General features: G+C 44.8%; 1 protein-coding gene across 14 annotated transcripts in view; it reads right to left on the minus strand.

Moving 5' to 3' along the window:
• Nucleotides 1-23870, minus strand: part of LOC144509438 (proto-oncogene tyrosine-protein kinase Yrk-like) — a 315669-nt gene that overhangs the window by 18915 nt on the left and 272884 nt on the right. For 7 of the 14 annotated variants that reach the window (XM_078238325.1, XM_078238319.1, XM_078238321.1 and 4 more), the window contains 5 exons: nucleotides 19213-19311; nucleotides 18846-18949; nucleotides 14932-15081; nucleotides 10153-10317; nucleotides 6842-7021 (listed from right to left, as the gene is read on the minus strand). In XM_078238325.1, coding sequence (XP_078094451.1) covers nucleotides 6842-7021; nucleotides 10153-10317; nucleotides 14932-15081; nucleotides 18846-18949; nucleotides 19213-19311 — 698 coding nt within the window. Of the gene's footprint in view, nucleotides 1-6841; nucleotides 7022-8847; nucleotides 9004-10143; nucleotides 10318-14931; nucleotides 15082-18845; nucleotides 18950-19212; nucleotides 19312-23870 lie in introns of all 14 variants that reach the window. The other 7 variants (XM_078238329.1, XM_078238330.1, XM_078238326.1 and 4 more) reach the window with 2 other exon arrangements.

Below are 23870 nucleotides of genomic sequence, written 5' to 3' on the forward strand. Positions count from 1 at the left end.
CGAATCTTCCCTGCCCCTTGCTGGGGACGTCATCAGGTTCACTCCCATAACGGACAAACGGGCGTGTACGTGCATTTTGATAAACTTTGATACCACTGACCCGCCCCTCCGCCAGATATAGCCCCTCCCCCTTCCCCCTCACCCCACTGAACACTGACACCACACTTATGTGCCGTGATGTCAGCGCGGCTTACAACACGTGAATTTGTCATTGGGGTCTAACCGGGGACATAAAGGTAAATAAACCCCCAGAGGAGATGGACACAGCCAAGCACTTGGCACAGGGTGACATTGCCAGGTTGGCACCATATCCATGCCAATGGACGGGCCCCCATGGGAGCCTCATAGCGGAGGAAGGGGGGGGGATTCATTTATATGTGGTGGTGGCTGGGAGCGGATGAAGGAACTGGGGATGCCGGTGATGGCTATTGGGTGGGGGGGCGGGGGGGTGGGAGGAGGGCATGGAGGGGGGTGTGGGTTGGGGGGCTGCTGGCTCCAACTGTGTGGGTAAGGCCGGGGGAGGGGAGAGGGGAAGGTGCCAATGTTTTGGGGGGGGGCAGTGGGGGCAGAGAAGCGTCGACTCTGATTGGGGATGGGGAGGAGAGCCAATGAGACTCCCATGGAGGGTTGGGGAGAGGTTGATTCATGTTCTGATTGGGGCGCCCTTTAAAGATGTGCAGTGCAATGCAGCCATGTTTTGTGCATGTTGAAGCCCCGCCCCCAAGATATTTTTGGCAGAGTGCTTTCTTCCCGGAAACAACACTCTGCCATTTTTTGGTAAAGTTCCCCTCGTGGTTTCAATTGTAAATATCTTATTGACTGAATTCAGATTCCGTCACTTGCTGTGCGGGATTTGAACCCACGTTCACAGATCATTAGCTGGGTCTCTGGATTACTAGTCCAGTGACATCACCACTGAACCACCATTCAATATTCAATACAACCAGCTTTCATCAACTTTCCAGGTACAAGGTTCTGGATCCCAACAACCCTGAGAGAAAGAAATTATTTTAGATCTTTTCCCAGTGATTTGGAATCTCTGAGTGTTGGCTGTTGGCTCACTCGTCAGGAACGATAGCTTTTTCCCATTTACTTTGTCAAAACCACTCAGCAGCCAGAAGGCTTCTCTTTGGTCAACTTTTAACCTTCTCTGTTTTCATAGAATCCCGATAGTGCTGAAGGTGGCCATTCGGCCCATCGAGTCTCCAACAGAGCGTCCTACCCAGATCCTATTCCCGTAACTCCACGCATTTATCCCGCTAATCCCTCTAACCTACACACCCTGGGACACTAAGAGGCAATTTAGCACGGCCAATCCACCTAACCTGCACATCTTTGGACTGTGGGAGGAAACCGGAGCCCCTGGAGGAAACCCACGCAGACACGGGGAGAACGTGCAAACTCCACATAGACAGTGACCTGAGGCCGGAATTGAACCCGGGTTCCTAGCGCTGTGAGGCAGCAGTGTTGATCACTGTGCCACCGTGCCGCCCACTGTTCCAAGGGCAACAGTCTTTATCGGTGACCAGTGGTGTGCCTCAGGGGTCGGTGCTGGGACCACAACTTTTCACAATATATATTAATTTGGAGGAAGGAACTGAAGGCACTGTTATGAAGTTTGCAGATGATCCAAAGATATGTAGAGGGACAGGTAACATTGAGGAAGCAGGGGAGCTGCAGAAGGACTTGGACAGGTTAGCAAAGTGGACAAAGAAGTGGCAGATGGAATACAATCTGGAAAAGTGTGAGGTTATGCACTTTGGAAGGAGGAATGGAAGCATAGACTATTTTCTAAATGGGAAAATACTTAGGAAATCAGAAGCACAAAGGGACTTGGGAGTCATTGCTCAAGATTCTCTTAAGGTTAACGTGCAGGTTCAGTCGGCAGTTAGGAAAGCAAATGCAATGTTAGCATTATGTTGAGAGGGCTAGAATACAAGTCATGATGTGGAGATGCCGGCGTTGGACAGGGGTAAGCACAGTAAGAAATCTCACAACACCAGGTTAAAGTCCAACAGGTTTATTTGGTAGCAAATACCATAAGCTTTCGGAGCACAGCTCCTTCGTCAGATGGAGCGGATATCTGTTCTCCAACAGTGCACAGACACAGAAATCAAGTTACAGAATACTAATTAGAATGCAAATCTCTACAGCCAGCCAGGTCTTAAAGGTACAGATAATGTGGGTGGAGCTAACCTTTGCTAACCTGTCCAAGTCCTTCTGCAAACGCACCCAGCCGTCCCATCGTTTCAGGAAATGGAACCCTGTGCGAGAACCTCTCCGGCTATGTCGAGGGCATCTTGAAACCCATTGTACAAAGAACCCCCAGCTTTTGTCACGACACTACGGACTTCCTACAGAAACTCAACACACATGGAGCAGTTGAACCAGGAGCACTCCTCGTCACAATGGATGTCTCGGCACTCTACACCAGCATCCCCCACGATGATGGCATTGCTGCAACGGCCTCAGTACTCAATGCCGTCAACTGCCAGTTTCCAGATGCAATTTTACAACTCATCCGCTTCATCCTGGACCACAATATCTTCACCTTCAACAACCAGTTCTTCATCCAGACACACGGAACAGCCATGGGGACAAAATTCGCACCTCAATATGCCAACATCTTCATGCACAGGTTCGAACAAGACTTCTTCACCGCACAGGACCTTCAACCGATGCTATACACTAGATATATCGATGACATTTTCTTCCTTTGGACTCATGGTGAACAATCACTGAAACAACTCTATGATGACATCAACAAGTTCCATCCCACCATCAGACTCACTATGGACTACTCTCCGGAATCGGTTGCATTCTTGGACACACGCATCTCCATTAAGGACGGTCACCTCAGCACCTCACTGTACCGCAAGCCCACGGATAACCTCATGATGCTCCACTTCTTCAGCTTCCACCCTAAACACGTAAAAGAAGCCATCCCCCACGGACAAGCCCTCCGAATACACAGGATCTGCTCGGATGAGGAGGATCGCAACAGACACCTCCAGACGCTGAAAGATGCCCTCATAAGAACAGGATATGGCGCTCGACTCATCGATCAACAGTTCCGACGCGCCACAGCGAAAAACCGCACCGACCTCCTCAGAAGACAAACACGGGACACAGTGGACAGAGTACCCTTCGTCGTCCAGTACTTCCCCGGAGCAGAGAAGCTACGGCATCTCCTCCGGAGCCTTCAACATGTCATTGATGAAGACGAACATCTCGCCAAGGCCATCCCCACACCCCCACTTCTTGCCTTCAAACAACCGCACAACCTCAAACAGACCATTGTCCGCAGCAAACTACCCAGCCTTCAGGAGAACAGTGACCATGACACCACACAACCCTGCCACAGCAACCTCTGCAAGACGTGCCGGATCATCGACACAGATGCCATCATCACACGTGAGAACACCATCCACCAGGTACACGGTACCTACTCTTGCAACTCGGCCAACGTTGTCTACCTGATACGCTGCAGGAAAGGATGTCCCGAGGCATGGTACATTGGGGAAACCATGCAGACGCTACGACAACGGATGAATGAACACCGCTCGACAATCACCAGGCAAGACTGTTCTCTTCCTGTGGGGGAGCACTTCAGCAGTCACGGGCATTCAGCCTTGGATCTTCAGGTAAGCGTTCTCCAAGGCGGCCTTCACGACACACGACAGCGCAGAGTCGCTGAGCAGAAACTGATAGCCAAGTTCTGCACACATGAGGACGGCCTAAACCGGGATGTTGGATTTATGTCACATTATCAGTAACCCCCACAGCTTTCCCCCTGATCTTGCAGAATCTCACTAGCTGTTCTGTCTGGAGACAATACACATCTCTTTAATCTGTGTTTAATGCTCCGTCCACCCACATTATCTGTACCTTTAAGACCTGGCTGGCTGTAGAGATTTGCATTCTAATTAGTATTCTGTAACTTGATTTCTGTGTCTGTGCACTGTTGGAGAACAGATATCCACTCCATCTGACGAAGGAGCTGTGCTCCGAAAGCTTATGGTATTTGCTACCAAATAAACCTGTTGGACTTTAACCTGGTGTTGTGAGACTTCGTACTAGAATACAAGAGCAGGGATGTACTTCTGAGGCTGTATAAGGCTCTGGTCAGACCCCATTTGGAGTATTGTGAGCAGTTTTGGGCCCCATATCTAAGGAAGGATGTGCTGGCCTTGGAAAGGGTCCAGAGGAGGTTCACAAGAATGATCCCTGGAATGAAGAGCCTGTCGTATGAGGAATGGTTGAGGACTCTGGGTCTGTACTCGTTGGAGTTTAGAAGGTTGAAGGGGGATCTTATTGAAACTTACAGGATATTGCGAGACCTGGATAGAGTGGATGGGGAGAGGATGTTTCCACTAGTAGGAAAAACTAGAACCAGAGGGCACAACCTCAGACTAAAGGGACGATCTTTTAAAACAGGGATGAGGAGGAATTTCTTCAGCCAGAGAGTGGTGAATCTGTGAAACTCTTTGCTGCAGAAGGCTGTGGAGGCCAGGTCTTTAAGACAGAGATAGATAGGTTCCTGATTATCGATCATAGATCATAGAATCTTACAGTGCAGAAGGAGGCCTTTCGGCCCATCGCGTCTGCACCAACCACGAACCCACTCAGGCCCTATCCCCATAAACCCATACATTTACCCTAGGTAGTCCCCCTGACATTAAGAGGCAATTTATCATGGCCAATCCACCTAACCTGCACATCTTTGGATTAATAAGCAGATCAGGGGTTATGGGGAAAAGGCAGGAGAATGGGGATGAGAAAAATATCAGCCATGATTGAATGGCGGAGCAGACTCAATGGGCCGAGTGGCCTAATTCTGCTCCTATGTCTTATGGTCTTAACTTTTCCAACCTTTCCTCATCACTGAAGTCTCACATCCCCAGCAACATCCTGGTAACCTTTTTTCCTGCATCTTTTTTCTCTCTCTGTCTCATGTATATATTATATGTATAAATGGCAGAGCAGTCTTGATGGGTCCTATGGCTTACTTCTGCTTAGCCTTCTGAAGTTTCTTATATTCTGATAGCCTTACATCTTGATTATTAATTGAAATTATTTTTCACATTATGAGATAAACGTAATGATTTTGAAACTGAAACCAGACTCAGATAACTGTGCACCCACACTAGTGCCAGGTATATTAATCTACTTTGATAGAAAGCTAATACAGTATCACTAGAGGCACAGTACTGTGTTACTGGAATATACTCTCTCTCCGTCCTCTTCCCTTTTACCCACTGTAAACAAGAATGGAAAATCTACAGCAAAGTTTAACTCTTCACTCGCTTTTGGTGGGAATTTTATGCTGTGAAGCCAGTGGAAATTCCGGGCCTAAAAGCCTGACTTGAACAGAGAGAGACTCAACACACCAAGCTGCAGATCAGAAGGTCGACTGTTTCTCCGCTCTTATTCCTCTGAACAGGGTGCTCGAAATCATCTCTAAACATCAAGCTTCTACTGATCCAACAATTTTTGAAAGCTGTAAGTAAATCTAATTAAAGACAAAGGTCACAGGATTTGAAAAGATAAATCCAATATCTCTCTGCCTGAGCAGTTACAAAATAAATTTCCACACTTTCCAATATTCAAAGTATCCTTGGGCGGCGCCTTGAGAGACATGAACCCTGTAAAAATCAGTGTTTTACAAATCGCTACAACACATTTCCTGGCTTCATGGTTTAACTTGGCAATTTTTACTGAGATTGACCCGATAGAGTAGTGATTCAAGTGTATAAGAGCCGGGATTTTCCAACCATCCCCGCTGGTGGGATTCTCCAGTCCCGCTGCAGTGAATGGGGATTTGGCTGAGCACCAAATTCTCCGTCCTCGCTGACAGCAGCGGCACGCCGTGTATGCCGGAAAGTTCCGGCCAAGATGTTTCTGTGATGATTAGCATTCTGTCTAAATAAAATTCATTCATGCAACCACTCAACACAACGAGGAATACATTTTTGAGGAAAGCATTTCAATTACTAAAAAGTTCCATCTAATATAAGCAAGCAAAGATAAATCCCAGTCAGTACTATGGAGTAACTATTGACACTGAGCTCATGTGCATTGTACATGATTATTACATGACATTTGATGTTTGTGAGAGAAATACCCCATTTATATGGCTGATGTAATTAGATGAGACATTGGCCCAGGGGACAATTTGTAGTCAATCTGACTTGAACCCGGGGCTCTGGGTAAATTTGGTACTGATGTGTGTTGGGTCTGTTACCTAATGTTAACCAAGACATCAGTAAGAAGCACAAAAGGGACCATTCGGGAGGTCTGACTGTTCCAGCCTTTAGAGAACATGTGAAAAGGTCGATTAAAACAGAACTATACTTTGTTTTCTTTGTAAGGGAACTTGCCAATCGGTAAATACCTATTTAGTTTCACTCTTTGAAAAAGCATATTGGAGATTTACTGACAATAACACTTGAGCAAGATGATGTTCAGAACATCAGTCTCTGACATAATATGGATGACCAAAAATACACCAGACAATTACCAGCTACACCCCTCGCTCTTACTGCTAGACATCAGTTAAGTAAATCGATGAATTCTTATCCTGTAATCTAGCCGAATGTTTCTGCTGTGGTGAGTGACCTGCCTCACATCTTGCATAGAGTAAATATGACATATAATTCACATTGAGAGATACACTAGCCAGACAGTATCAGATGTAAGTGAGATGCTAACTTTGAGTTCTCTGCTATAGATGCTGCTAGGGAGGACAGAGATCTCAAGAAGCATTTCCTGCAAATGTTATATTTTAAATAGATGATGACATTAAAGATTAGAAACTCGGCTGTTAGAAAAGCGACTTTACCTTGAGTCATGAATTCTGTGACAATATAGATGGGTTCTTCAGACACCACTGCATACAGCTGAACCAATTTATCATGTCTGAGTCTCTTCATTATTTGGGCTTCCTCAAGAAATGCCTCGGGTGACATGGTGCCAGGTTTCAGAGTCTTCACTGCAACCTTCGTGGTGCCGTTCCATGTACCTAAAGCCAGCCAGTGGAAATAACACCGATTAAAGCAAATTCTCCACAAGGAACGGCTGACGTTAGACACAATGTGAAATGATGGTGAGGCGTGAGAACATTAATGTGAAAGGATGATCTGTCATGCATCTACAACTAGCATGTGAAGCTGGAAAAGCATTAACCCTCTCCTACTGAAAATACTCCTTAAGTTGTCCAATTTTACTCAGTTAGATTTCACTAATCTAATTAATTGAAGCCCTGGGTTGATACATGGGATGCTGCTTAAAAGAAGCTGGTCACTGTCTCCACTGAAATGATGGAGAGAGAGAGAGAGAGAGAGTAGAGCTTGGCAACACATAGCTCAGCCAGTTTTAACTTCCTGTAGAGTGGCTATTATTAGAATGTCTCAACGCTTGCCTTTGTTATCTCGAGAGTTCACTATTATAACGTTCTCCTCACAGGCCTCCACCTTCCACTCTACATGAAATTGACTCATCTAAGATTCTGCAGTCTGTATGTAATTTGCAGCAGGTCCTATTTGCCCATTGCCCCTCTGCTCATTGTCTACACACGCCCTCAGTTAAGCACAGTTCCAAAATTCTCATTCATGTTTTCAAATCCCTCCATTGTCTTGCTCTCTCCCTGGGCAGGGTGGGGGGGGGGGGGGGGTGGGGGGGAGGTGAAGGAGCCTAATCTCGCCGGTGAGGCTGGCTGCTACACTGCGCAGGCCCCCCAAACTCCCAGAGATCTCCTGCCACCCCCCTCCCCCACCCACCCCACAGACATGCCCCCCAATCACTCCCTGTGCTGGTGTGAGGTAGTAAACACCATGCCACCGTGGTTGTGTTTTGTGAAGTTGCAGTTAAAGTTTACCTTTTATCAGCGATTTAGGGGGAAACAAACATTTAACATAGCAAACTAAAATTATTCTATATTTAAGTGTTTTAAAGGTTAAATATGTTATGCTCAAACCTTTTGCATCTAAATAAATGTCATTCTGTTGGTTAAGATGAATCATCTCAGAATACGGTGGCCCGGTGGTTAGCACTGCCACCTCACAGCACCAGAGACCCGGGTTCGATTCCGGCCTTGGGTCACTGTCTGTGCAGAGTCTGCATGTTTTTCTCGTGTCTGCGTGGGTTTCCTCCGGGGGCTCCGGTTTCATCCCACGGTCCAAAGATGCGCGGGTTAGATGGATTGGCCATGCTAAATTGCCCTTTAGCGTCCCAAGATGTGTAGGTTGGGGCAATTAGCGGGGTAAGTACGTGGATGTACAGGGTAGGGCCCGAGTGGGATGCTCTTTCAGAGAGTCAATGCAGACTCAATGGGCCGAATGGCCTCCCTTTGCACAGGAGGGATTCTATGATTTTATAAATATTTACATTGCCTCAGGCTCTTTGGTTATTAGCTCAAGGAAATGTCATACTGTCTGCTCCTTGTGACTTTATAAATTAAGGATTTAATTTAATGCTTTGGCTATTTTAAGTTACTGTATTTTGGACCAAAATATAGCTTCAAAACTCTGGTGTAAATGGAAGGTTAGTTAAGTCTAATAAGAGGTAGATGATGAATATGATGAATGTATGTACATCTACATACAACTAACTACCTGACGTAGGAGAGGATTAATCCCATGGTTTATGATACAAAGGTCAATGTTAACAAAATGATGGAAATAGCAGGCAAGAAATGTTTAACAGGTTAATGTGAACGATTACTGACGGTTTGGCAACAATATCTGGTTGTGACCTATGAACTGTATCACCGACTGCTGCTTGGAAACTCTGACCACTTCCTGGGTCTTTGTTTAAAGAAAATAGCAGGAAAATGATTCTTCACCTTACCCATATGTACATCTCCAAAACATCCCTGACCAAGCTTTTTGTTCAAAGCCAGGGATTGCCGATTTATCTCCCACGCATCTTTACCCAATCCCAGAGTCTGTGGTGTCTCACCCGGACAGGCCTTGGTTAACACACGGCACAAACCGTCAGTATGATCTGTAGGGAACGGATGCAATGGAGGGATGATATAAACAGGTTCACATGCATTAATACCTACAGGACTTGCAACGATGCAGCTGCCATTGGCATCTTTTGGTTAACAGATTATTCTTGATTTACTCACTCCAGTGGAAGTGTGAGCCAGTTTGCAAGTGATAATGGGTTTGAGACTAAAAGGAACCATCTGTGTATAAGCAGGAGTTTCATCTTCAGGCCTCATGTTAAAGATCGTACAGGGGACTGGCTTCACTGTGGTGAGGCAAAGCAATCAAATGAATAAAACACTTCTCAGGAACTTGGAAGGGCCATGAATTCACCCTAAATATTATGAATTTCAGAGCTTCCATTTGGAGGATTATATACCAGAAAAGATATAATAAACGAGCTTCATCAGAAGACCAGGCCAATGGGCCATTTTGCAGCGCTTTTAAGAATCAAGCACATTTCTGTGGGTCTGGAGTCACTTGTAGGCCAGACCAGTTAAGGGTGGCAGATTTCTTTTCCCAAAAGGACGTTGGTGAACCAGATGGGTTTACAACAATCGACAATGGTTTATCGTAGCCACCATAAGTGAGACCAGCTTTTCAATTCCAGGTTTTTATTAATTGAATTCAAATTCCGCCGGTTGCCATGGTGATATTTGAACCTATGTGCCGAGCCCATTAGCCTGGATTACCAGTCCAGTAACATTATCACCATGTCACAGCCTCCCCCAACATGGGTGACCACAGATGGTTGTCAAATCGGGGGACAGTCTTTTTTTTAAAATGGGAGTTGGATAAATATTTGAGAAAAGATAATAAAAAAGGATGTGGCACATTGGGCAGGGAAATGGATTTAGAGTAGATAAATCCAAATTAAGGAGTTATGTCACCACAAACGATTGGCTGGAATTATCTCCTTCTCTGCTTTAATTTGTGTTATCCTATCAAAGGCCGAATCACCTCTGCGGTTCCAAATACTTAAATCGACAGTTTTATTCAATTTCAGGAGAATAATATGTTATTTCCATAAGATAACCAATACTTCCACGTAAGTCACATCTCTTGTGTTACCGACATGAAATCCAATTATAAATGCCCATTTAGGGTACTATATGTCACTGCATATTGCTGCAAGTCCCAACTCTGCCGTGACAGTTCCTACCCATCCACACTTCCCCAAACTGCCCATTGCCAAGCTTCTTGATCAACTGCAAGGACTCCCGAGGTATTTCCCACACATCTTTGGTTTTGACCGAAAGGTCTGCCAACTTCGGCATTCCTTTGTGACACGGCACCACCAAACGACAGCACAGGCCCGCAGCTCGTTCTGTGACCAGGACACGCCAGGTGCGCAGGAGAGAAAAGCAAGAAAAGCAGACAAGAGAGTTAATGGTGAGACACCAGCAACCGACACCAAACACAGTAACAGTTCCAGCAATGCACAATGACATGGCTTCACCAAAGTAGAAAAGATAATGCTGCCTTCTTTGTAATCAATCTCGCAATGTTTTACCTAGAATTACTCTGATGTCTTGCAATTGTTAAGATGGTTTAAATCCCAAAAATTTTAACTTGATTTAGAACAGTGACTACCAGGTTCCACCAAGTGAATTAAGGGCAAGCATTAGCCTGCCCAGTGTAAATATACAGGTGATGGTATTAAAGGGGCAGCTACTGAATGTCCAGTCCTTTCTTAATGTCTCGCCATCACAGCAAGAATTATGAGGGCACGACTCAGGATTTTACTGCCGGTTAACCCACTGAAATTGATCACATTTTAGAATTTGTAGGCTTTACAAGTAATTACACTTTGCAGAAAACTTGAATGAAATATATGTCCCTTTTAACATCCTTGCCTTCCCGCCTGCCATCATTACACTTCTGAGGAATACAAAGTGGTCAGCTGAAGAATGGCAAACTGCAGACAAGTCATCATCTCCTCTCACGGATTGTTCAAAGTCCTATAAACTATTGTCCATTTTTCCAACAGAATTCAGAAAAATTGAAGCTTTAAATACAGCGATACTGATCACATTGTATGAAGATATTTTTGTAATTATGTTACATCTGTATTCATACAATGTTCTCTAATATAGAGGGACATTCTTCCTCAGTCGTTAGCTAATTGAACATAATTATTTTAGTGCTGGGGGTTGTGTGGGTAGAGTGTTATTTCCATTGACTTGATGTACTTTAATACGTTTGTTACGGATTTGTGAGATACACAATGAGTGCTTTGTTAATATTTCTGCATTTTGTATTTCAAGATTCCATTTCTCTCCATCAATAATTTTTATGTGATGGGAATCATGAGTTTTTCCTCTTCCAGGGCTGACCTTGATCCAAAATATTCCTTTTAACTCCCAGAATGTGGCTTCGTATCCACAAATGTTTCCTCTGACCGCATCCAAATATATCTTTATTGTCAAGTGGAACCACCTCTTATATTGCACTCATGGTCACATTTAACTTGAAATTTTAAATAGCCTTGGGTTTAATGTTGTCTAATGTACATCTTCTACCAATCCAAAGATTCAACAAATCTCAGTAATATTTTAAATCAAGTAAACTGCACAATTGGTCGGAGAACAGGATAATTAATGAACATGTTCTCAATTTCTCAATGGGGAAATGTTTTGCCTGATATCTCCCGTACAACTGAAAGTCAGGAGGCAAATGTTTACACACAACAATCTTCAGCATAGCTTATTTTTTAATTGAAGAGTAAAACTGGTTCACTGACTCTAGTAAATTTTCTAAACCTTTTCAGAATGGTTTAATCTGGGTTCAATCTGATTATAACGTTTGAGACTCTAGCAACCCACCCCAATAGCAGCAACGCAGAGACACAGACTGAGGTCAGCTGAACAGTCGCAAAGGCAATAAGCAAAAATAATCCTGTTTTAAAAATTCCATGCAGAATGCCACAGTGTCTGAATCTGTATCGGTACACTGACATGCAATTCTGTTTTAAACGTTTACCATCAATATGTATAAACATCCGACAGACATTCAAGAAGGCAGGAGCAGTCAGCGAAAATGGTAATTAAAATATCTTTGTAGAAGCATCAGGGCTGGAATTTTCCAGCCGCTCACATCCCGCTGCCATTGCGAGTGACGATGGAGAATTTGGCACTCAGCCAAATCTCTGGTCACTGCAGTGGGTCTAGAAAATCTGGCTGGTGCAAACGGCCAGAGAATGCCGCCCCAGATCTTCTTCAGGTTTGCTCCCTTATATTAATAGCTGCGATCTGTAAGTCTGGCAGTGTAAATATCAGCACTGTACCTTTCCACAGAGCAAAATGATCCACACATTAAACAGCTTTTAGAAGCTAACATGAATATTTGAAAGTAGAACATTTTATCAGTTTGGAAATAAATTGCAGCGAAATGGCCTTTGGAATCATTATAATACTTGAGAATCATGTCAGTGCATCTTCACTAAATATGCTATAAAGTCAGATTCCATTCATACACCAGCTTTAATTCATCACAACCCCGAAATGATTGCTTCCAATCTGAGTGTACAAATACAAATTCACTCTTTGTTATTTCAATGGAGGAGTTAATGACTGATTTGGTGGAAGCTGTAAGTGATAGAAGACAGATAGAATAGCAGGATGTCACAATGTTCTCCCTCCTGTTGAGTACATTAAGAATGACTCAATGCTGTCTTTACATGATCACTCAATGCTGCAATTCCACTAATAATATCTCACACTGTAATGTAGGTGACATAGCAATGCGGCACTCTGCTTAGTGTGCTACTGAGAGTTTGGAAAGAGGACCTGTGTTGTCGAGGAGTTAGTAAGTGGAAGGCTGTCAGTTATTGGATAAGTCAAGAAGACATCAATCATTCCACACCCATCTTCATTCTGCTCTTTGGGCGCAGATTACTCACTGGCTTGAGCTGATGTGGGTCTCACTATCTCAAGGGGAGTTTTGATTTTAGATGGTTACAAGATATGGTTAAAATCTGGTTTACATATATCGCACCTTATTTCATATTTTGTTTATTAAAGTGGTTTTAACTTTGTGGATGACCCAACACAAGTGGGGAAGGAATGAATTATATGACTTGCACATTTTTGCTGAATTAAAGGTTCTAACATTATTATTTTTAGCGGACACATTCCATTTTCTTTATTGTTAGATATTATCAGATGTTCCACTAATTCCCATTTTTGAAAATATTACAGACTAATCCATCAAGTGGAAATGCATTGAATTAAACTCAAAGTACATAACAAGAGCTGTAAATATAATTTGGACCCACTTTAAGATATTTGACCAGATTGGAGATGCAACACATTAGGTCCACAAAGATATATTTCCCTGGACCTGGCACTGGGGCTATTGGTCTCCTGGGCGTACTGGATGTAAGGTTTGGTGTGGAACAATGGTGGTCCAAGTGGGGAGCCTGATTGTCCTTCCTTCCATTTCAATGAATGGACATAAATTTGGCTGGCTCTCCTACTCACGCGCCACCACCCTCCGACCTGATTTCCTGTACTCCATACGCTAACCCAATGTAGCACGGTGGCACAGTGGGTTAGCACTGCTGCCTCACAGCGTCAGCGACCCAGGTTCGATTCACAGCTTGGATCACTGTCTGTGTGGAGTTTGCACGTTCTTCCCGTGTCTGCGTGGGTTTCCTCCGGGGTGCTCTGCTTTCCTCCCACAGTCCAAAGATATGCAGGTTAGGTGGATTGGCCATGCTAAATTGCCTCTTAGTGTCAGGGGGATTAGCTCGGGTAAATGCATGGGGATATGGGGATAGGGCCTGGGTGGGACTGTGTTCGGTGCAGACTCGATGGGCCGAATGGCCACCTTCTGCACTGTAGGGTTCTATGATTCTACAATTCTAACCCTTGATACATTAGTCCCAGGTGTTGGAGCAGGAAAATATACCTTCAATCTCAGAATAAAGTATAAAGCACTCTCTGAACAGCTGAAGCAGGTGTATTTAACACTTAACATTTAGCCAAATGCTGTTTACTCAGAACTCGCGGAAGCACAAGATCATGCGAAGCAGAAAATTGACCGCCAAATTTTCTTTAGACAGGAAATACTTAAGAAGCTAACACGAATATTCAATCACAATACAAACACATTAACTCTCCAAAATTAGGCAGTTTATTGGCCAAACTTACCCAGCTCAACTCTTAATATCAGGATGTAATTTAATTGCACTCCTTAATTATTCAGCCACAGACTTTTCAGTGCCTCAAATCTCACAGATATATAATTACAAATATATTACAGATATATCGCAGATATATTAACAACACGTAAACAAAGTTACAAATGTAAATTTAAAATAGGTGGAAAAATATTGTTCAATGTGTTTTTGGGTCTAAAACTAATTTTATTTAATGTTTTATGGTTAATTAATAATTATATTTCAGTTTAGCTTATATAGAGACCATTCCTCAGTAATTTAGCGAGGCCTGAACTTTCACCCTCGAGGCAGGTAACGGGAGTTGGGTAAATTCCTGGCGTGGCCTGCTAGCTCGGGAACAAGGGCCCACAAAGGTGGGATTTTCGTTGCCGGGGATGGAAGCCAACACGTGAAAAGTTTGGAGACAGAAAACCGAGGCAGGGCCCAACAAATCTGGTCCAATCCCATGAAAATTGCGGATGAGTAGGACATGCCTATTTCGGCAAGAGAGCTCGCCAGGTCGGGAGTGCCAGATGTGGGGTTGTCTGACAAGGACCATTAAAAGCATTGCCAAAAATCAGAAAGCCTGGGAATGGGGTGGAGAATCCGGGAATCGGGTCCCACCTGCCATTTTGATCGGCTCGTCATCCTGACTGGGTGAAAATCCAGTCCTACATGCTGGTCTGATGAATTATGCCAGCTTATTTTTAGTAATAATCACCGGCCCTTTTCGAATGCTGCTGTATTTTTGCAATGATCTCATTCATGCTTTGCACATACCTGTGTAATGATGGACCAGCTGCTGTACAGTTTCAAACTGGGCTCTTGTCGTGATATAATACCCACCATTATCCAGTTTCCGAATCTTATAATGTTTCACATGGTCTCCTTTTGCCTCATCCCAATCCCGGATGGATAAGGAGTAGGCACCTAGGCACACAGGGGAATCAGCTGTAAGTAAGTCTCTATGCATGGAACCATTATAAATTACCACTGCTCCATCTCAGTGAGCGACAGTGGATGATATTCTCACAGTGACATCAGTCTTTCATTACAGAATTCAATTAAACCATTGGAGCTGTGTGAGTGACAGGAAAGATTCAGTATGGGAACTGTTGACCCGTCCAATCTCCATTAATGATTCCTGTCCAGGGGCAGTTTATACACCAGGCTAAAACAATCTCATGTGAGGCAGGCTTCCCACCCTCACCCCTCCCCAGTCCACAGCGTTCGGTCCCAACTGCATTACGTTGTGGGGTGGCCATCCCAGGGGAAACACTCTCTAACTCCAGCTCCAAATACGACAGGGTCAGCTGGAGAGAGTTCCCTTTAAATTCCCTTAAACAGTCTCGCTAATACCCAGTTTTTCACTATCCTCGCTTTGAGATCACTAATTATTACTCAAATGAGGACAAAACCCCACCAAAAAACGGCAGAGTCTTGTTTTCGGCAAGTAAATTGGCCGCGTTTCTCTCCAGATCTTACCACACTCTTGCCAAAAAATAATAAAAGGGCGTGTTTCACGCTGTCATACGGGGGTGGGGGGGCCTCAACACACCAGCAAAGCCCGGCTGCTCTGAGGCCCAATCACAGGATTTCCCTCCTCCCCCACCAAGGGGGTCTCAGGGACTTCCCTCCCCAGATCATTGGCCTCTTCTCCCCCCTCCACCAAATCATCAGCTCCTTTGCCTCACCCGGCCCCCACAATCATTACCACCCACACCCCGCAAACGGCCAGCATCCCCAGCCCTCCACCTGCTCTTGGCCACCACTACATCTAAATGAACCCCCCCCCCCCCCTCCACCACCACGAGGCTCCCACTGGGGCCCGCTCCTCGGCACAGGTTGGCACTGCCAGATTGGCATGGACATTGTGCCAATTTGTGCCAAGGGGCAGTGATAGGGGGCATTGCCAGGCCACTGCCTGGCCATGTCCCTCTCCCCCGGGGGCTATACTCATCTTTACGACCCTGAGAAGACCCACATTATAGGTTCATGTCTGGGTTAATCTGTTGTAAATAGTGCAGCTGAATATCAGACAGGGGGTGGGGGGTGGGAGGTGGGAGGTGAGGGGGGGGGGGGGGGGGGGGGCGGGGTGGAAGTCCCGGGAGAGTGCTCGCCAATGACATGCTAATGTATTAAAATGAGCTTCCTGTGGTTCGCAAGTTTCGCATTCCTCCACTGGTGAAAGGCTGGTAAGATCGGAACTCGGAAACTCAGCGGCACAAATCACCTTCGCCGGATTTTGAGCGCACATTGTCATTCCCGCAGACAGAGAGTGCAGGCTCAAAATCGCTCCCGTAGACTGGAGCAACAACCTGCATTTGTATAGCACCCTGAACACAGGAAAATGTTCCAAATATCCCAAAGGTGCAGTTTTGCACTGTTGACGTATGCCCATTAGGAATCGGAATGAAATGACTTAATTCCATCTGATGCCAGGCCATTGGAAGGATATTTTCACCTCATTGTTAGAATGCATTTAGGTCCAGTCCCAGAGTAAAAAACACCAGTTTTTTGAAGAGGTGACAAACATATTTGATGAGGGAAGAACAGTAGATGTAGTTTATATGGACTTTAGTAAGGCATTTGACAAGGTCCCACATGGCAGACTGGTAGAAAAACTAAACTTACATGGGATTCGGGTAGGTTGGCTAGATGGATACAGAACTGGCTTGGTCATAGAAGACAGAGAGTAGCTGTGGAAGGGTGTTTTCCAGAATGGAGATCTGTAGCTAGTAGTGTTCCACAGGGATCAGTGCTGGGACCTCTGTTGTTTGTAGTATATATAAATGATCTGGAGGAAAATGTGGGTGGACTGATCAGCAAATTTGCGGATGACATGAAGATTGGTAGTTTCTGACGGTGCCGGGGATTGTCAGAGGATACAACAGGATAGAGATAGATTGGAGACTTGGGAACAGAAATGGCAGATGGAGTTTAAATCCGGGCAAATGTGAGGTGATGCATTTTGGAGGATCAAATTTAGGTGTGAATTATACTGTAAATGGCAGAACCCTTAGGAACATTAACATACAGAGGGATCTGGGCGTGCGGGTCCACATTTCCCTAAAAGTGGCAACACAAGTGGCCAAGGTGATTAAAAAGGCATATGGCATGCTTGCCTTCATCAGCCGGGGCATTGAGTACAAGAGTTGGGAAATCATGTTGCAGTTATATAAAACCTTGGTTAGGCCGCATTTGGAGTATTACGTGCAGTTCTGGTCACCACATTACCAGAAGGACATGGAACCTTTGGAGAGAATGCAAAAAGGTTCATCAGGATGTTGCCTGGTCTCGAGGGTGTTGGCTATGAGGAGAGGTTGAATAAACTAGGATTGTTTTCACTGGAAAGACGGAGGCTGAGGGGAGACCTGATAGAGGTCTACAAAATTATGAGAGGCATAGACAGGGTGGATAGTCAGAGGCTTTTTCCCAGAATACGAGTGTCAATCACAAGGGGGCACAGGTTCAAGGTGAGAGGGGGAGAGTTTAAGGGAGATGTGCGGAGGAAGTTTTTCACGCAGAGAGTGGTGGGTGCCTGGAACGCGCTGCCAGAGGAGGTGGTGGAAGCAGGCACATTAGCAACATTTCAGGGGCATCTGGATGGGTACATGAATAGGAAGAGAATAGTGGGTACAGAGGGTAAGGGCAAAAGGTTTTTTTTTAGCTTAGTTAGGGCATCACGATCGGCACAGTCTTAGAGGGCTGAAGGGCCTGTTCCTGAGATGTACTTTTCTGTATTCTAAAACCTTTAAGATCCTGAGGGACCTTGACAGAGTGGATGTGGAGAGGATGTTTCCTCTTGTTGGATTATCTGGAGCTAGGGGTTACTGTTTAAAAATAAGGGTTGTACATTTGAGAAAGAGATGAGGATAATTATTTTCTCTCAGAGGGTTTGTGTCTTTGGAATTCTCTTTCTCAAAAGGCAGTGGAAGCAGAGTCTTTGAATATTTTTCAGGCAGAGCGAGATAGATTCTTGATTAACAAGGGAGCCAAAGGGGGTCGGCAGGAATGTGAAGTTGACATTACAATCAGATCAGCCATGATTTTATTGAATGCAGAACATGCTCGAGGGGCTGTGCGGCCGACTCCTGCTCTTAATTCATATGTTTGTATGTCATTTGCCCTAACATTGCCTTGTTACCAGGTTCAGTATCAAATATTACTTCATATCACTCACAGACTTGTCTTAAGGATGTTTTACCATTTTAAAGGATCTGTATAATAACAGCTTTGGTTTGGTAAATGCAATGCAAATATACAGTTAGAAGGTGAACTCAGTAGCGTTGAAATAAAAATAGAAAATGCTGGAACACTCGGCAGGTCAGTCAGCATTCTTGGAGAGAGAAACTGAGTTAACATTTCAGACTGATGACCTTTCATCAGAGCTGCTGAAGGGTCATTGATCTGGACCTCTGGCCGGGACCTCACTGTGGTGGATGCAGCGGGGCAGCCAAAAGTCCACTGACTTTGGCAGGACCAGTAAATCCCACCCTCTGTTTCACTCTCTCTCTCTCTCTGTGCGGAGGCCAGCTGAACAGTTCGAGCAGTTTCGATTCTAATCTCAGATTTGGCAGTAATTTGACTTTGAGCCAGGTGTCTGTGTTGCAGTCTCGAGTTTGGAAGTCCTTCTAAATGTAGATGGTGCTGGGTGGTGGAACTCCTCTGTCCTGGTGAGGGGATTGGCTTACCTTTGGTGGTTTCACTTTCTCGAATCAGGAAGGTTCCCCGCGGGTTCCCCGGACACAGCAACATTCTCTCTGCATCTTTCCGGCCCATCTTTCCAAAGTACCATCTGCATGAAGGATATAAATAGGAAAAAAAATAATAATGTTAAATCCTCCTCATGCTAGGGTTACCAAGAATTTATTGTCCTGCAAGCGATTGTTAATGGCAAGTATATGATGGGAAGCACTTCCATTATCAGCTAAAGAGGCAGAAATTAAGTAGAAGACAAAGTTCAAATGGCTGTGCAAACCACATTAAAAAGTTGTAAACATTTATTGCCATCTGTTGTGATCATTCCATAAAATGTCAGAACATGATTTAGTAACGTACTCCTCTGCTTGGATGGAGTCGACTGGAGCCACATAATTACTGGGGACATATCCCGTTTTCCCAGTTGTCAATGATCGAGCCTCCCACCAATCTCCTTCTCTGAAAAATAGAAATAGAACAGATGAGGTGAATATATTATTCTTTTTAACTAAGGAATAGACATGATTTTTAAAATTTATTCATGGGACATGCGTGTCGCTGGCTGGCCAGCATTTATTGCCCATCCCTTGTTGCCAGAGGGCAGTTGAGAGTCAACCACATTGCTGTGGCTCTGGAGTCACATGTAGGCCAGACCAGGTAAGGACTGCAGATTTCCTTCCCTAAAGGACATTAGTGAACCAGATGAGTTTTTCCGATAATCGGCAATATTTTCATTGTCATCAGTAGATTCTTAATTCCAGATATTTTTTATTGAATTCAAATTCCACCATCTGCCATAGTGGGATTTTTATTTGAACCCTGGTCCCCAGAACATTAGCTGAGTTTCTGGATTAATAATCTAGCGAGGATACCACTAGGCCATCGGCTCCCCTTAAAGTCCAACAGAGCACAAAATCAAGGTTCACACTCTAGCGCAGTGCTGAGGGAGTGCTGCAACTTCAGAGGAATCCTCTTTAAGACGGAGTTAAACTGAGGGCCCACCTGCACACACAGCTGGATGTAAAAGATCCCATGGTGCTACTTCAAGAAGAGGAGTGGAGTTATCCCTCAATCGACATCACAAAACCAGATTATCTGCTCAGTATCACATTGCTGTTTGTGGAAGCTTACTGTGCACAAACTGACCGATTTTACAACAGTGACTACACCTCAAAAGAATCTCATTGGCTGTAAAGCACTTTGAGGCAGTCATGCCAAGTGCTTTATAAATGCAAGTGTTTCTTTTTTTCAAAAAATGTGTTGGCCTGAATTTACTGGACTAAATGTTTTGTGTCAGGATTAACTATTGAACTTAGATAAATACCCAAGGGAGCAGTGACTAGCCAGATAAAGGGGCAATCATTTAGATCTGAGAGGAGGAGAAATTTCTTCACTCTGTTGTAAATCTTTGGAATTCTCTAAACAAAAACAGAAGCAGAAACAAACACAAAAATAGAAAATGCTGAAAAATCTCAACAGGTCTGACAACATCTGTGGAGAGAGAATAGAGATAATGGCCGGTATTTTGCGACCTCGCTCGGGCGAGGCTCGTAAAATCCTGCCCGAGGCCAACGAGAATTCCGTTCTCTGAGCTGTGCCCTCCCAGGATGGGCGTGGTGGTAAAATTCCGGCAAATGTTTTGAGTCTGGATGACCCTTCATCAGAGCTCTGGCCCAGTTCTGACGAAGGATCATCCAGACTTGAAACATTGGCTCTATTCTCTCTCCAGATGCTGTCAGACCTGCTGAGATTTTCCAGAATTTTCTGTTTCTGTTTCAGATTTCAACATCCGCAGTGTTTTGCTTTTATCTTTGGAATTCTCCAGCCCACGGAGCAGTGGATGCTCAGTTGCTGAGTTCATTCAGAGAAATGCCTCACTCTGGGCACTAAGGGGAGAGGGCGGGAAAGAGCTGAGGACAAAGGTCAGTTGTGGTCTGACTGAGTGGATGCGTTGGGTTTGAAGACCAAGATGGCCGATTTAAGCCCCAATTGCTTATGATTTTATGTTACACTGATGGGATAAAATGAAACGGGTGGGAGGGGGCTTATGTGGAGCACTAACACTGGAATGAACTTGTTCGACCCAATGACCTGTTTCCAGGCTGTGAATACTTTGTGATCTCACTCAAACATAAGGAGTTAGCTTTTAAACCGAGCACCTCCCCCAACACAGATGCTCGTTTGGAGGGTTAGTGCAGACATGATGGGCCAAATGGCCTCCTTCTGAGCCGTAACAACTCTGTGCCTCGGCAAAATCTGTCTTCCACCTTCCCACAGTCAACACCTCCTCTCAGCCAATAGTGGAATAGAACTCCAACAATAAACCAATTCAGAGGCTGGAATTTTATCGCCTTGCCCGCGCCAGAATCAGGGTGGGCGAGGCTCGCAGAATGGCATTCCCCATTGGCCTCGGGCAGACAAGGTCATAAAATACCGGCCAGAGAGTCAGGAGGTAGCTAGCTGTACCTCGGAGAGATTTATTCTTGTGAAGTGGGATGGCTGTGGGATTTGTTTATCCAGCAGGTCCTGATACTCACTCCCAACCTCCACAGGCAACAACCCTTACAAATATCAGTGTGACCTGGAGCCCATGAGGGTGGGACACTGCCGTCGTCAGTGCCACACTGGGCTGTTTACCAGGACACAGGTTTCAAGCAGGAATGCTTTAAGATGTTTTTCTCTTTTGAAGAAGTTTAAAAATAAATTGTCACAAACCTTGAGTAAAGTAATAAATGGGAGGATTAGGGGGGAGTAGGTAGTCCTCTTCACCCAGAGGCTGGTGGGAGTCTGGAACTCACTGCCTGAAAGGGAAGCTACAACTCTCATCACATTTTTAAAACGCTGCATTTGAAGGGTGCAAGTTACGAGCCAACAGGACAAGGGTTGGGAAGTAAGATTGAGCTGGATCGCTCTTTTTAGGGCTAGCACAGGCACAAAATGGGCCAAATGGTCTCCTTCTCTGCTATACATTTCAATGAGTCTTGACAGCTGCTGAGGCAGCAAGTAGAAAGAAAAAGCGGAGGCCAGATCTCAGTGTGCTGATCGATGCCAAGTGCAGGATTGCTATCTGTCCCGAATCTAAGTTTGAAGCATGTTTCCAATTAGAAGCTCCATCGTTAGGTTCCCCTCCCGTGTTGCTGGCTGGACCCGCAGGCAGCCCCATCTCTATCAGTGTCGCTTTGAATCAGATACAAAGAACAGTACTGGGGTGAGTCGCTTTTTATATCTTCATGTGACAAGTACCAGACTTTCACTGAGAGCATTCCCTGACAGCTTAACTGACACTTACTCAAACATTAAAAAAAAAACACATTTCTACAGAATAATAATCGCAAACTTTAAAAACAGGAAATGTACGGCACAGCGACAGCCCGTGATTTGAAGGTTCACATCAGATGCTTAATATCAACCCCTTTCCTCTTGTGAAAGTCTTTGATAACACCGCACCATTCTAGGAAAAGCAGAACATTCGCCCAGTGTCTTAGTGAAAATATTAGCCGAGATTAACTGGTCTTTTATCTCAGTGCTTTGTGTGGGAGATTCCTGGAGAAATCAGCTGCCATGTCTCTCCTCTGTACAAAAATGATGGTGTCTCAAAAATAATACACTGGCTGTGAAGAAGCCTGTGACGCTGTGAGAATGTGAATTGTGCCTCAATGAAAAGCAGAGAGTAGCAGACCTTTCATTTTTACTCTGCAAATTAAGGAGACCTGCATTTTGTAACATACTGGAATTATTTGTATGTTTAAAGGTTCAGAATTGTGCAATTCTTCAATTATTTGGTACTTTGATGATATTCTATAACTATGTTCAGAATTCTGATTATTTGTTTTATTTGGATTCTCATTGCAATTTTGCACATAATGATTTTTCAATAACCAATGATCTATTTCTCAATGTTAAGGCGCTCTGTCTGCGCCTCTATCACTCGAAGGCAGCTCCATTTTCCCTTCATTTATCTTTAATTCATTTTGCCAGTTTTTATATAATAGTCAAAAACAAAATCACTTTGGCAGAAGTAGCTTTTTTTAGCCACAATCTGTTAGGTTCATGTCAGAATCGAGTAGTGTTTGAGTGTTGCTCCCCGCTACCACATTTAATGAAATGCTGTCGATGGATAGATTTGCAACAGCTGAATTGAGATGTACTGAAATTGGTGCTGGATATTGATTGGAACGGTACTGCCATCTACTGCGCACTCTGGGGCTTGTGTCAGTGGTTGTAAATAACAGATTTAATATTATTTTGTGATGATTAACTGCACTGAGTTGGTGAATTACTGCAAAAGGGCCGGAGTTAAACACTGAAAAACAGAGTACAGGTGTGATCAGATTGTTAGACACGGGATCACTGTGAGCAGCTCGGAGTTCAACACCTTCGGATGGGGGCGATTTTCCGCCCGTGTTCACCACAAGAGTAAACGACGATGTGGACGCAAAATCCCAGCAGAGTCAGGAAACAAGGTTCTGACCGGCAAGATCTCATTTCCCGATTTCCCCCACCCCTCACCAGTGACATGATGAGGTTCCTGCCCACAGACGGCCACAACCTCAGTGAAATGGATTTTAATAAATTTGAACATGATCAACAGGCCTCCCCATCACATGACTCCCCCTTCCCCCGACTGAATATTCACAGCTCGTCAATGAGGTTGACAACAGCTTCAGAAGAACAGGATTCAGTTGAGGGGATTCCGCTGTGAGCGCCAAGTTCAGCTCCTGGAGAGAAAGGGAAGTACCCTAGCAATACTCCTGCAATGCCCCGAGCACAGGTCAGCACTGATCCGGCATAGGTTGGCACAGACCTGGAACAGGTCAGCACTGCCGCCGGACAGGTTGGCACTGCCCCAGCACAGGTTGGCACTGCCCCTGGCACAGGTTGGCATTGTCCCCCAGGCAGGTTGGCATTGCCCTGGCACAGGTTGGCACTGCCCCAGTACAGGTTGACACTGCCCCCTGCCACTGCCAACCTGGAATTGCCAGCCTGTACCAGGGATTGGTCCTCTGAGGTAACCCATT

Source organism: Mustelus asterias, chromosome 21 (assembly GCF_964213995.1).
Source record: "Mustelus asterias chromosome 21, sMusAst1.hap1.1, whole genome shotgun sequence".
NCBI classification, from domain to species: Eukaryota; Metazoa; Chordata; class Chondrichthyes; order Carcharhiniformes; family Triakidae; genus Mustelus; species Mustelus asterias.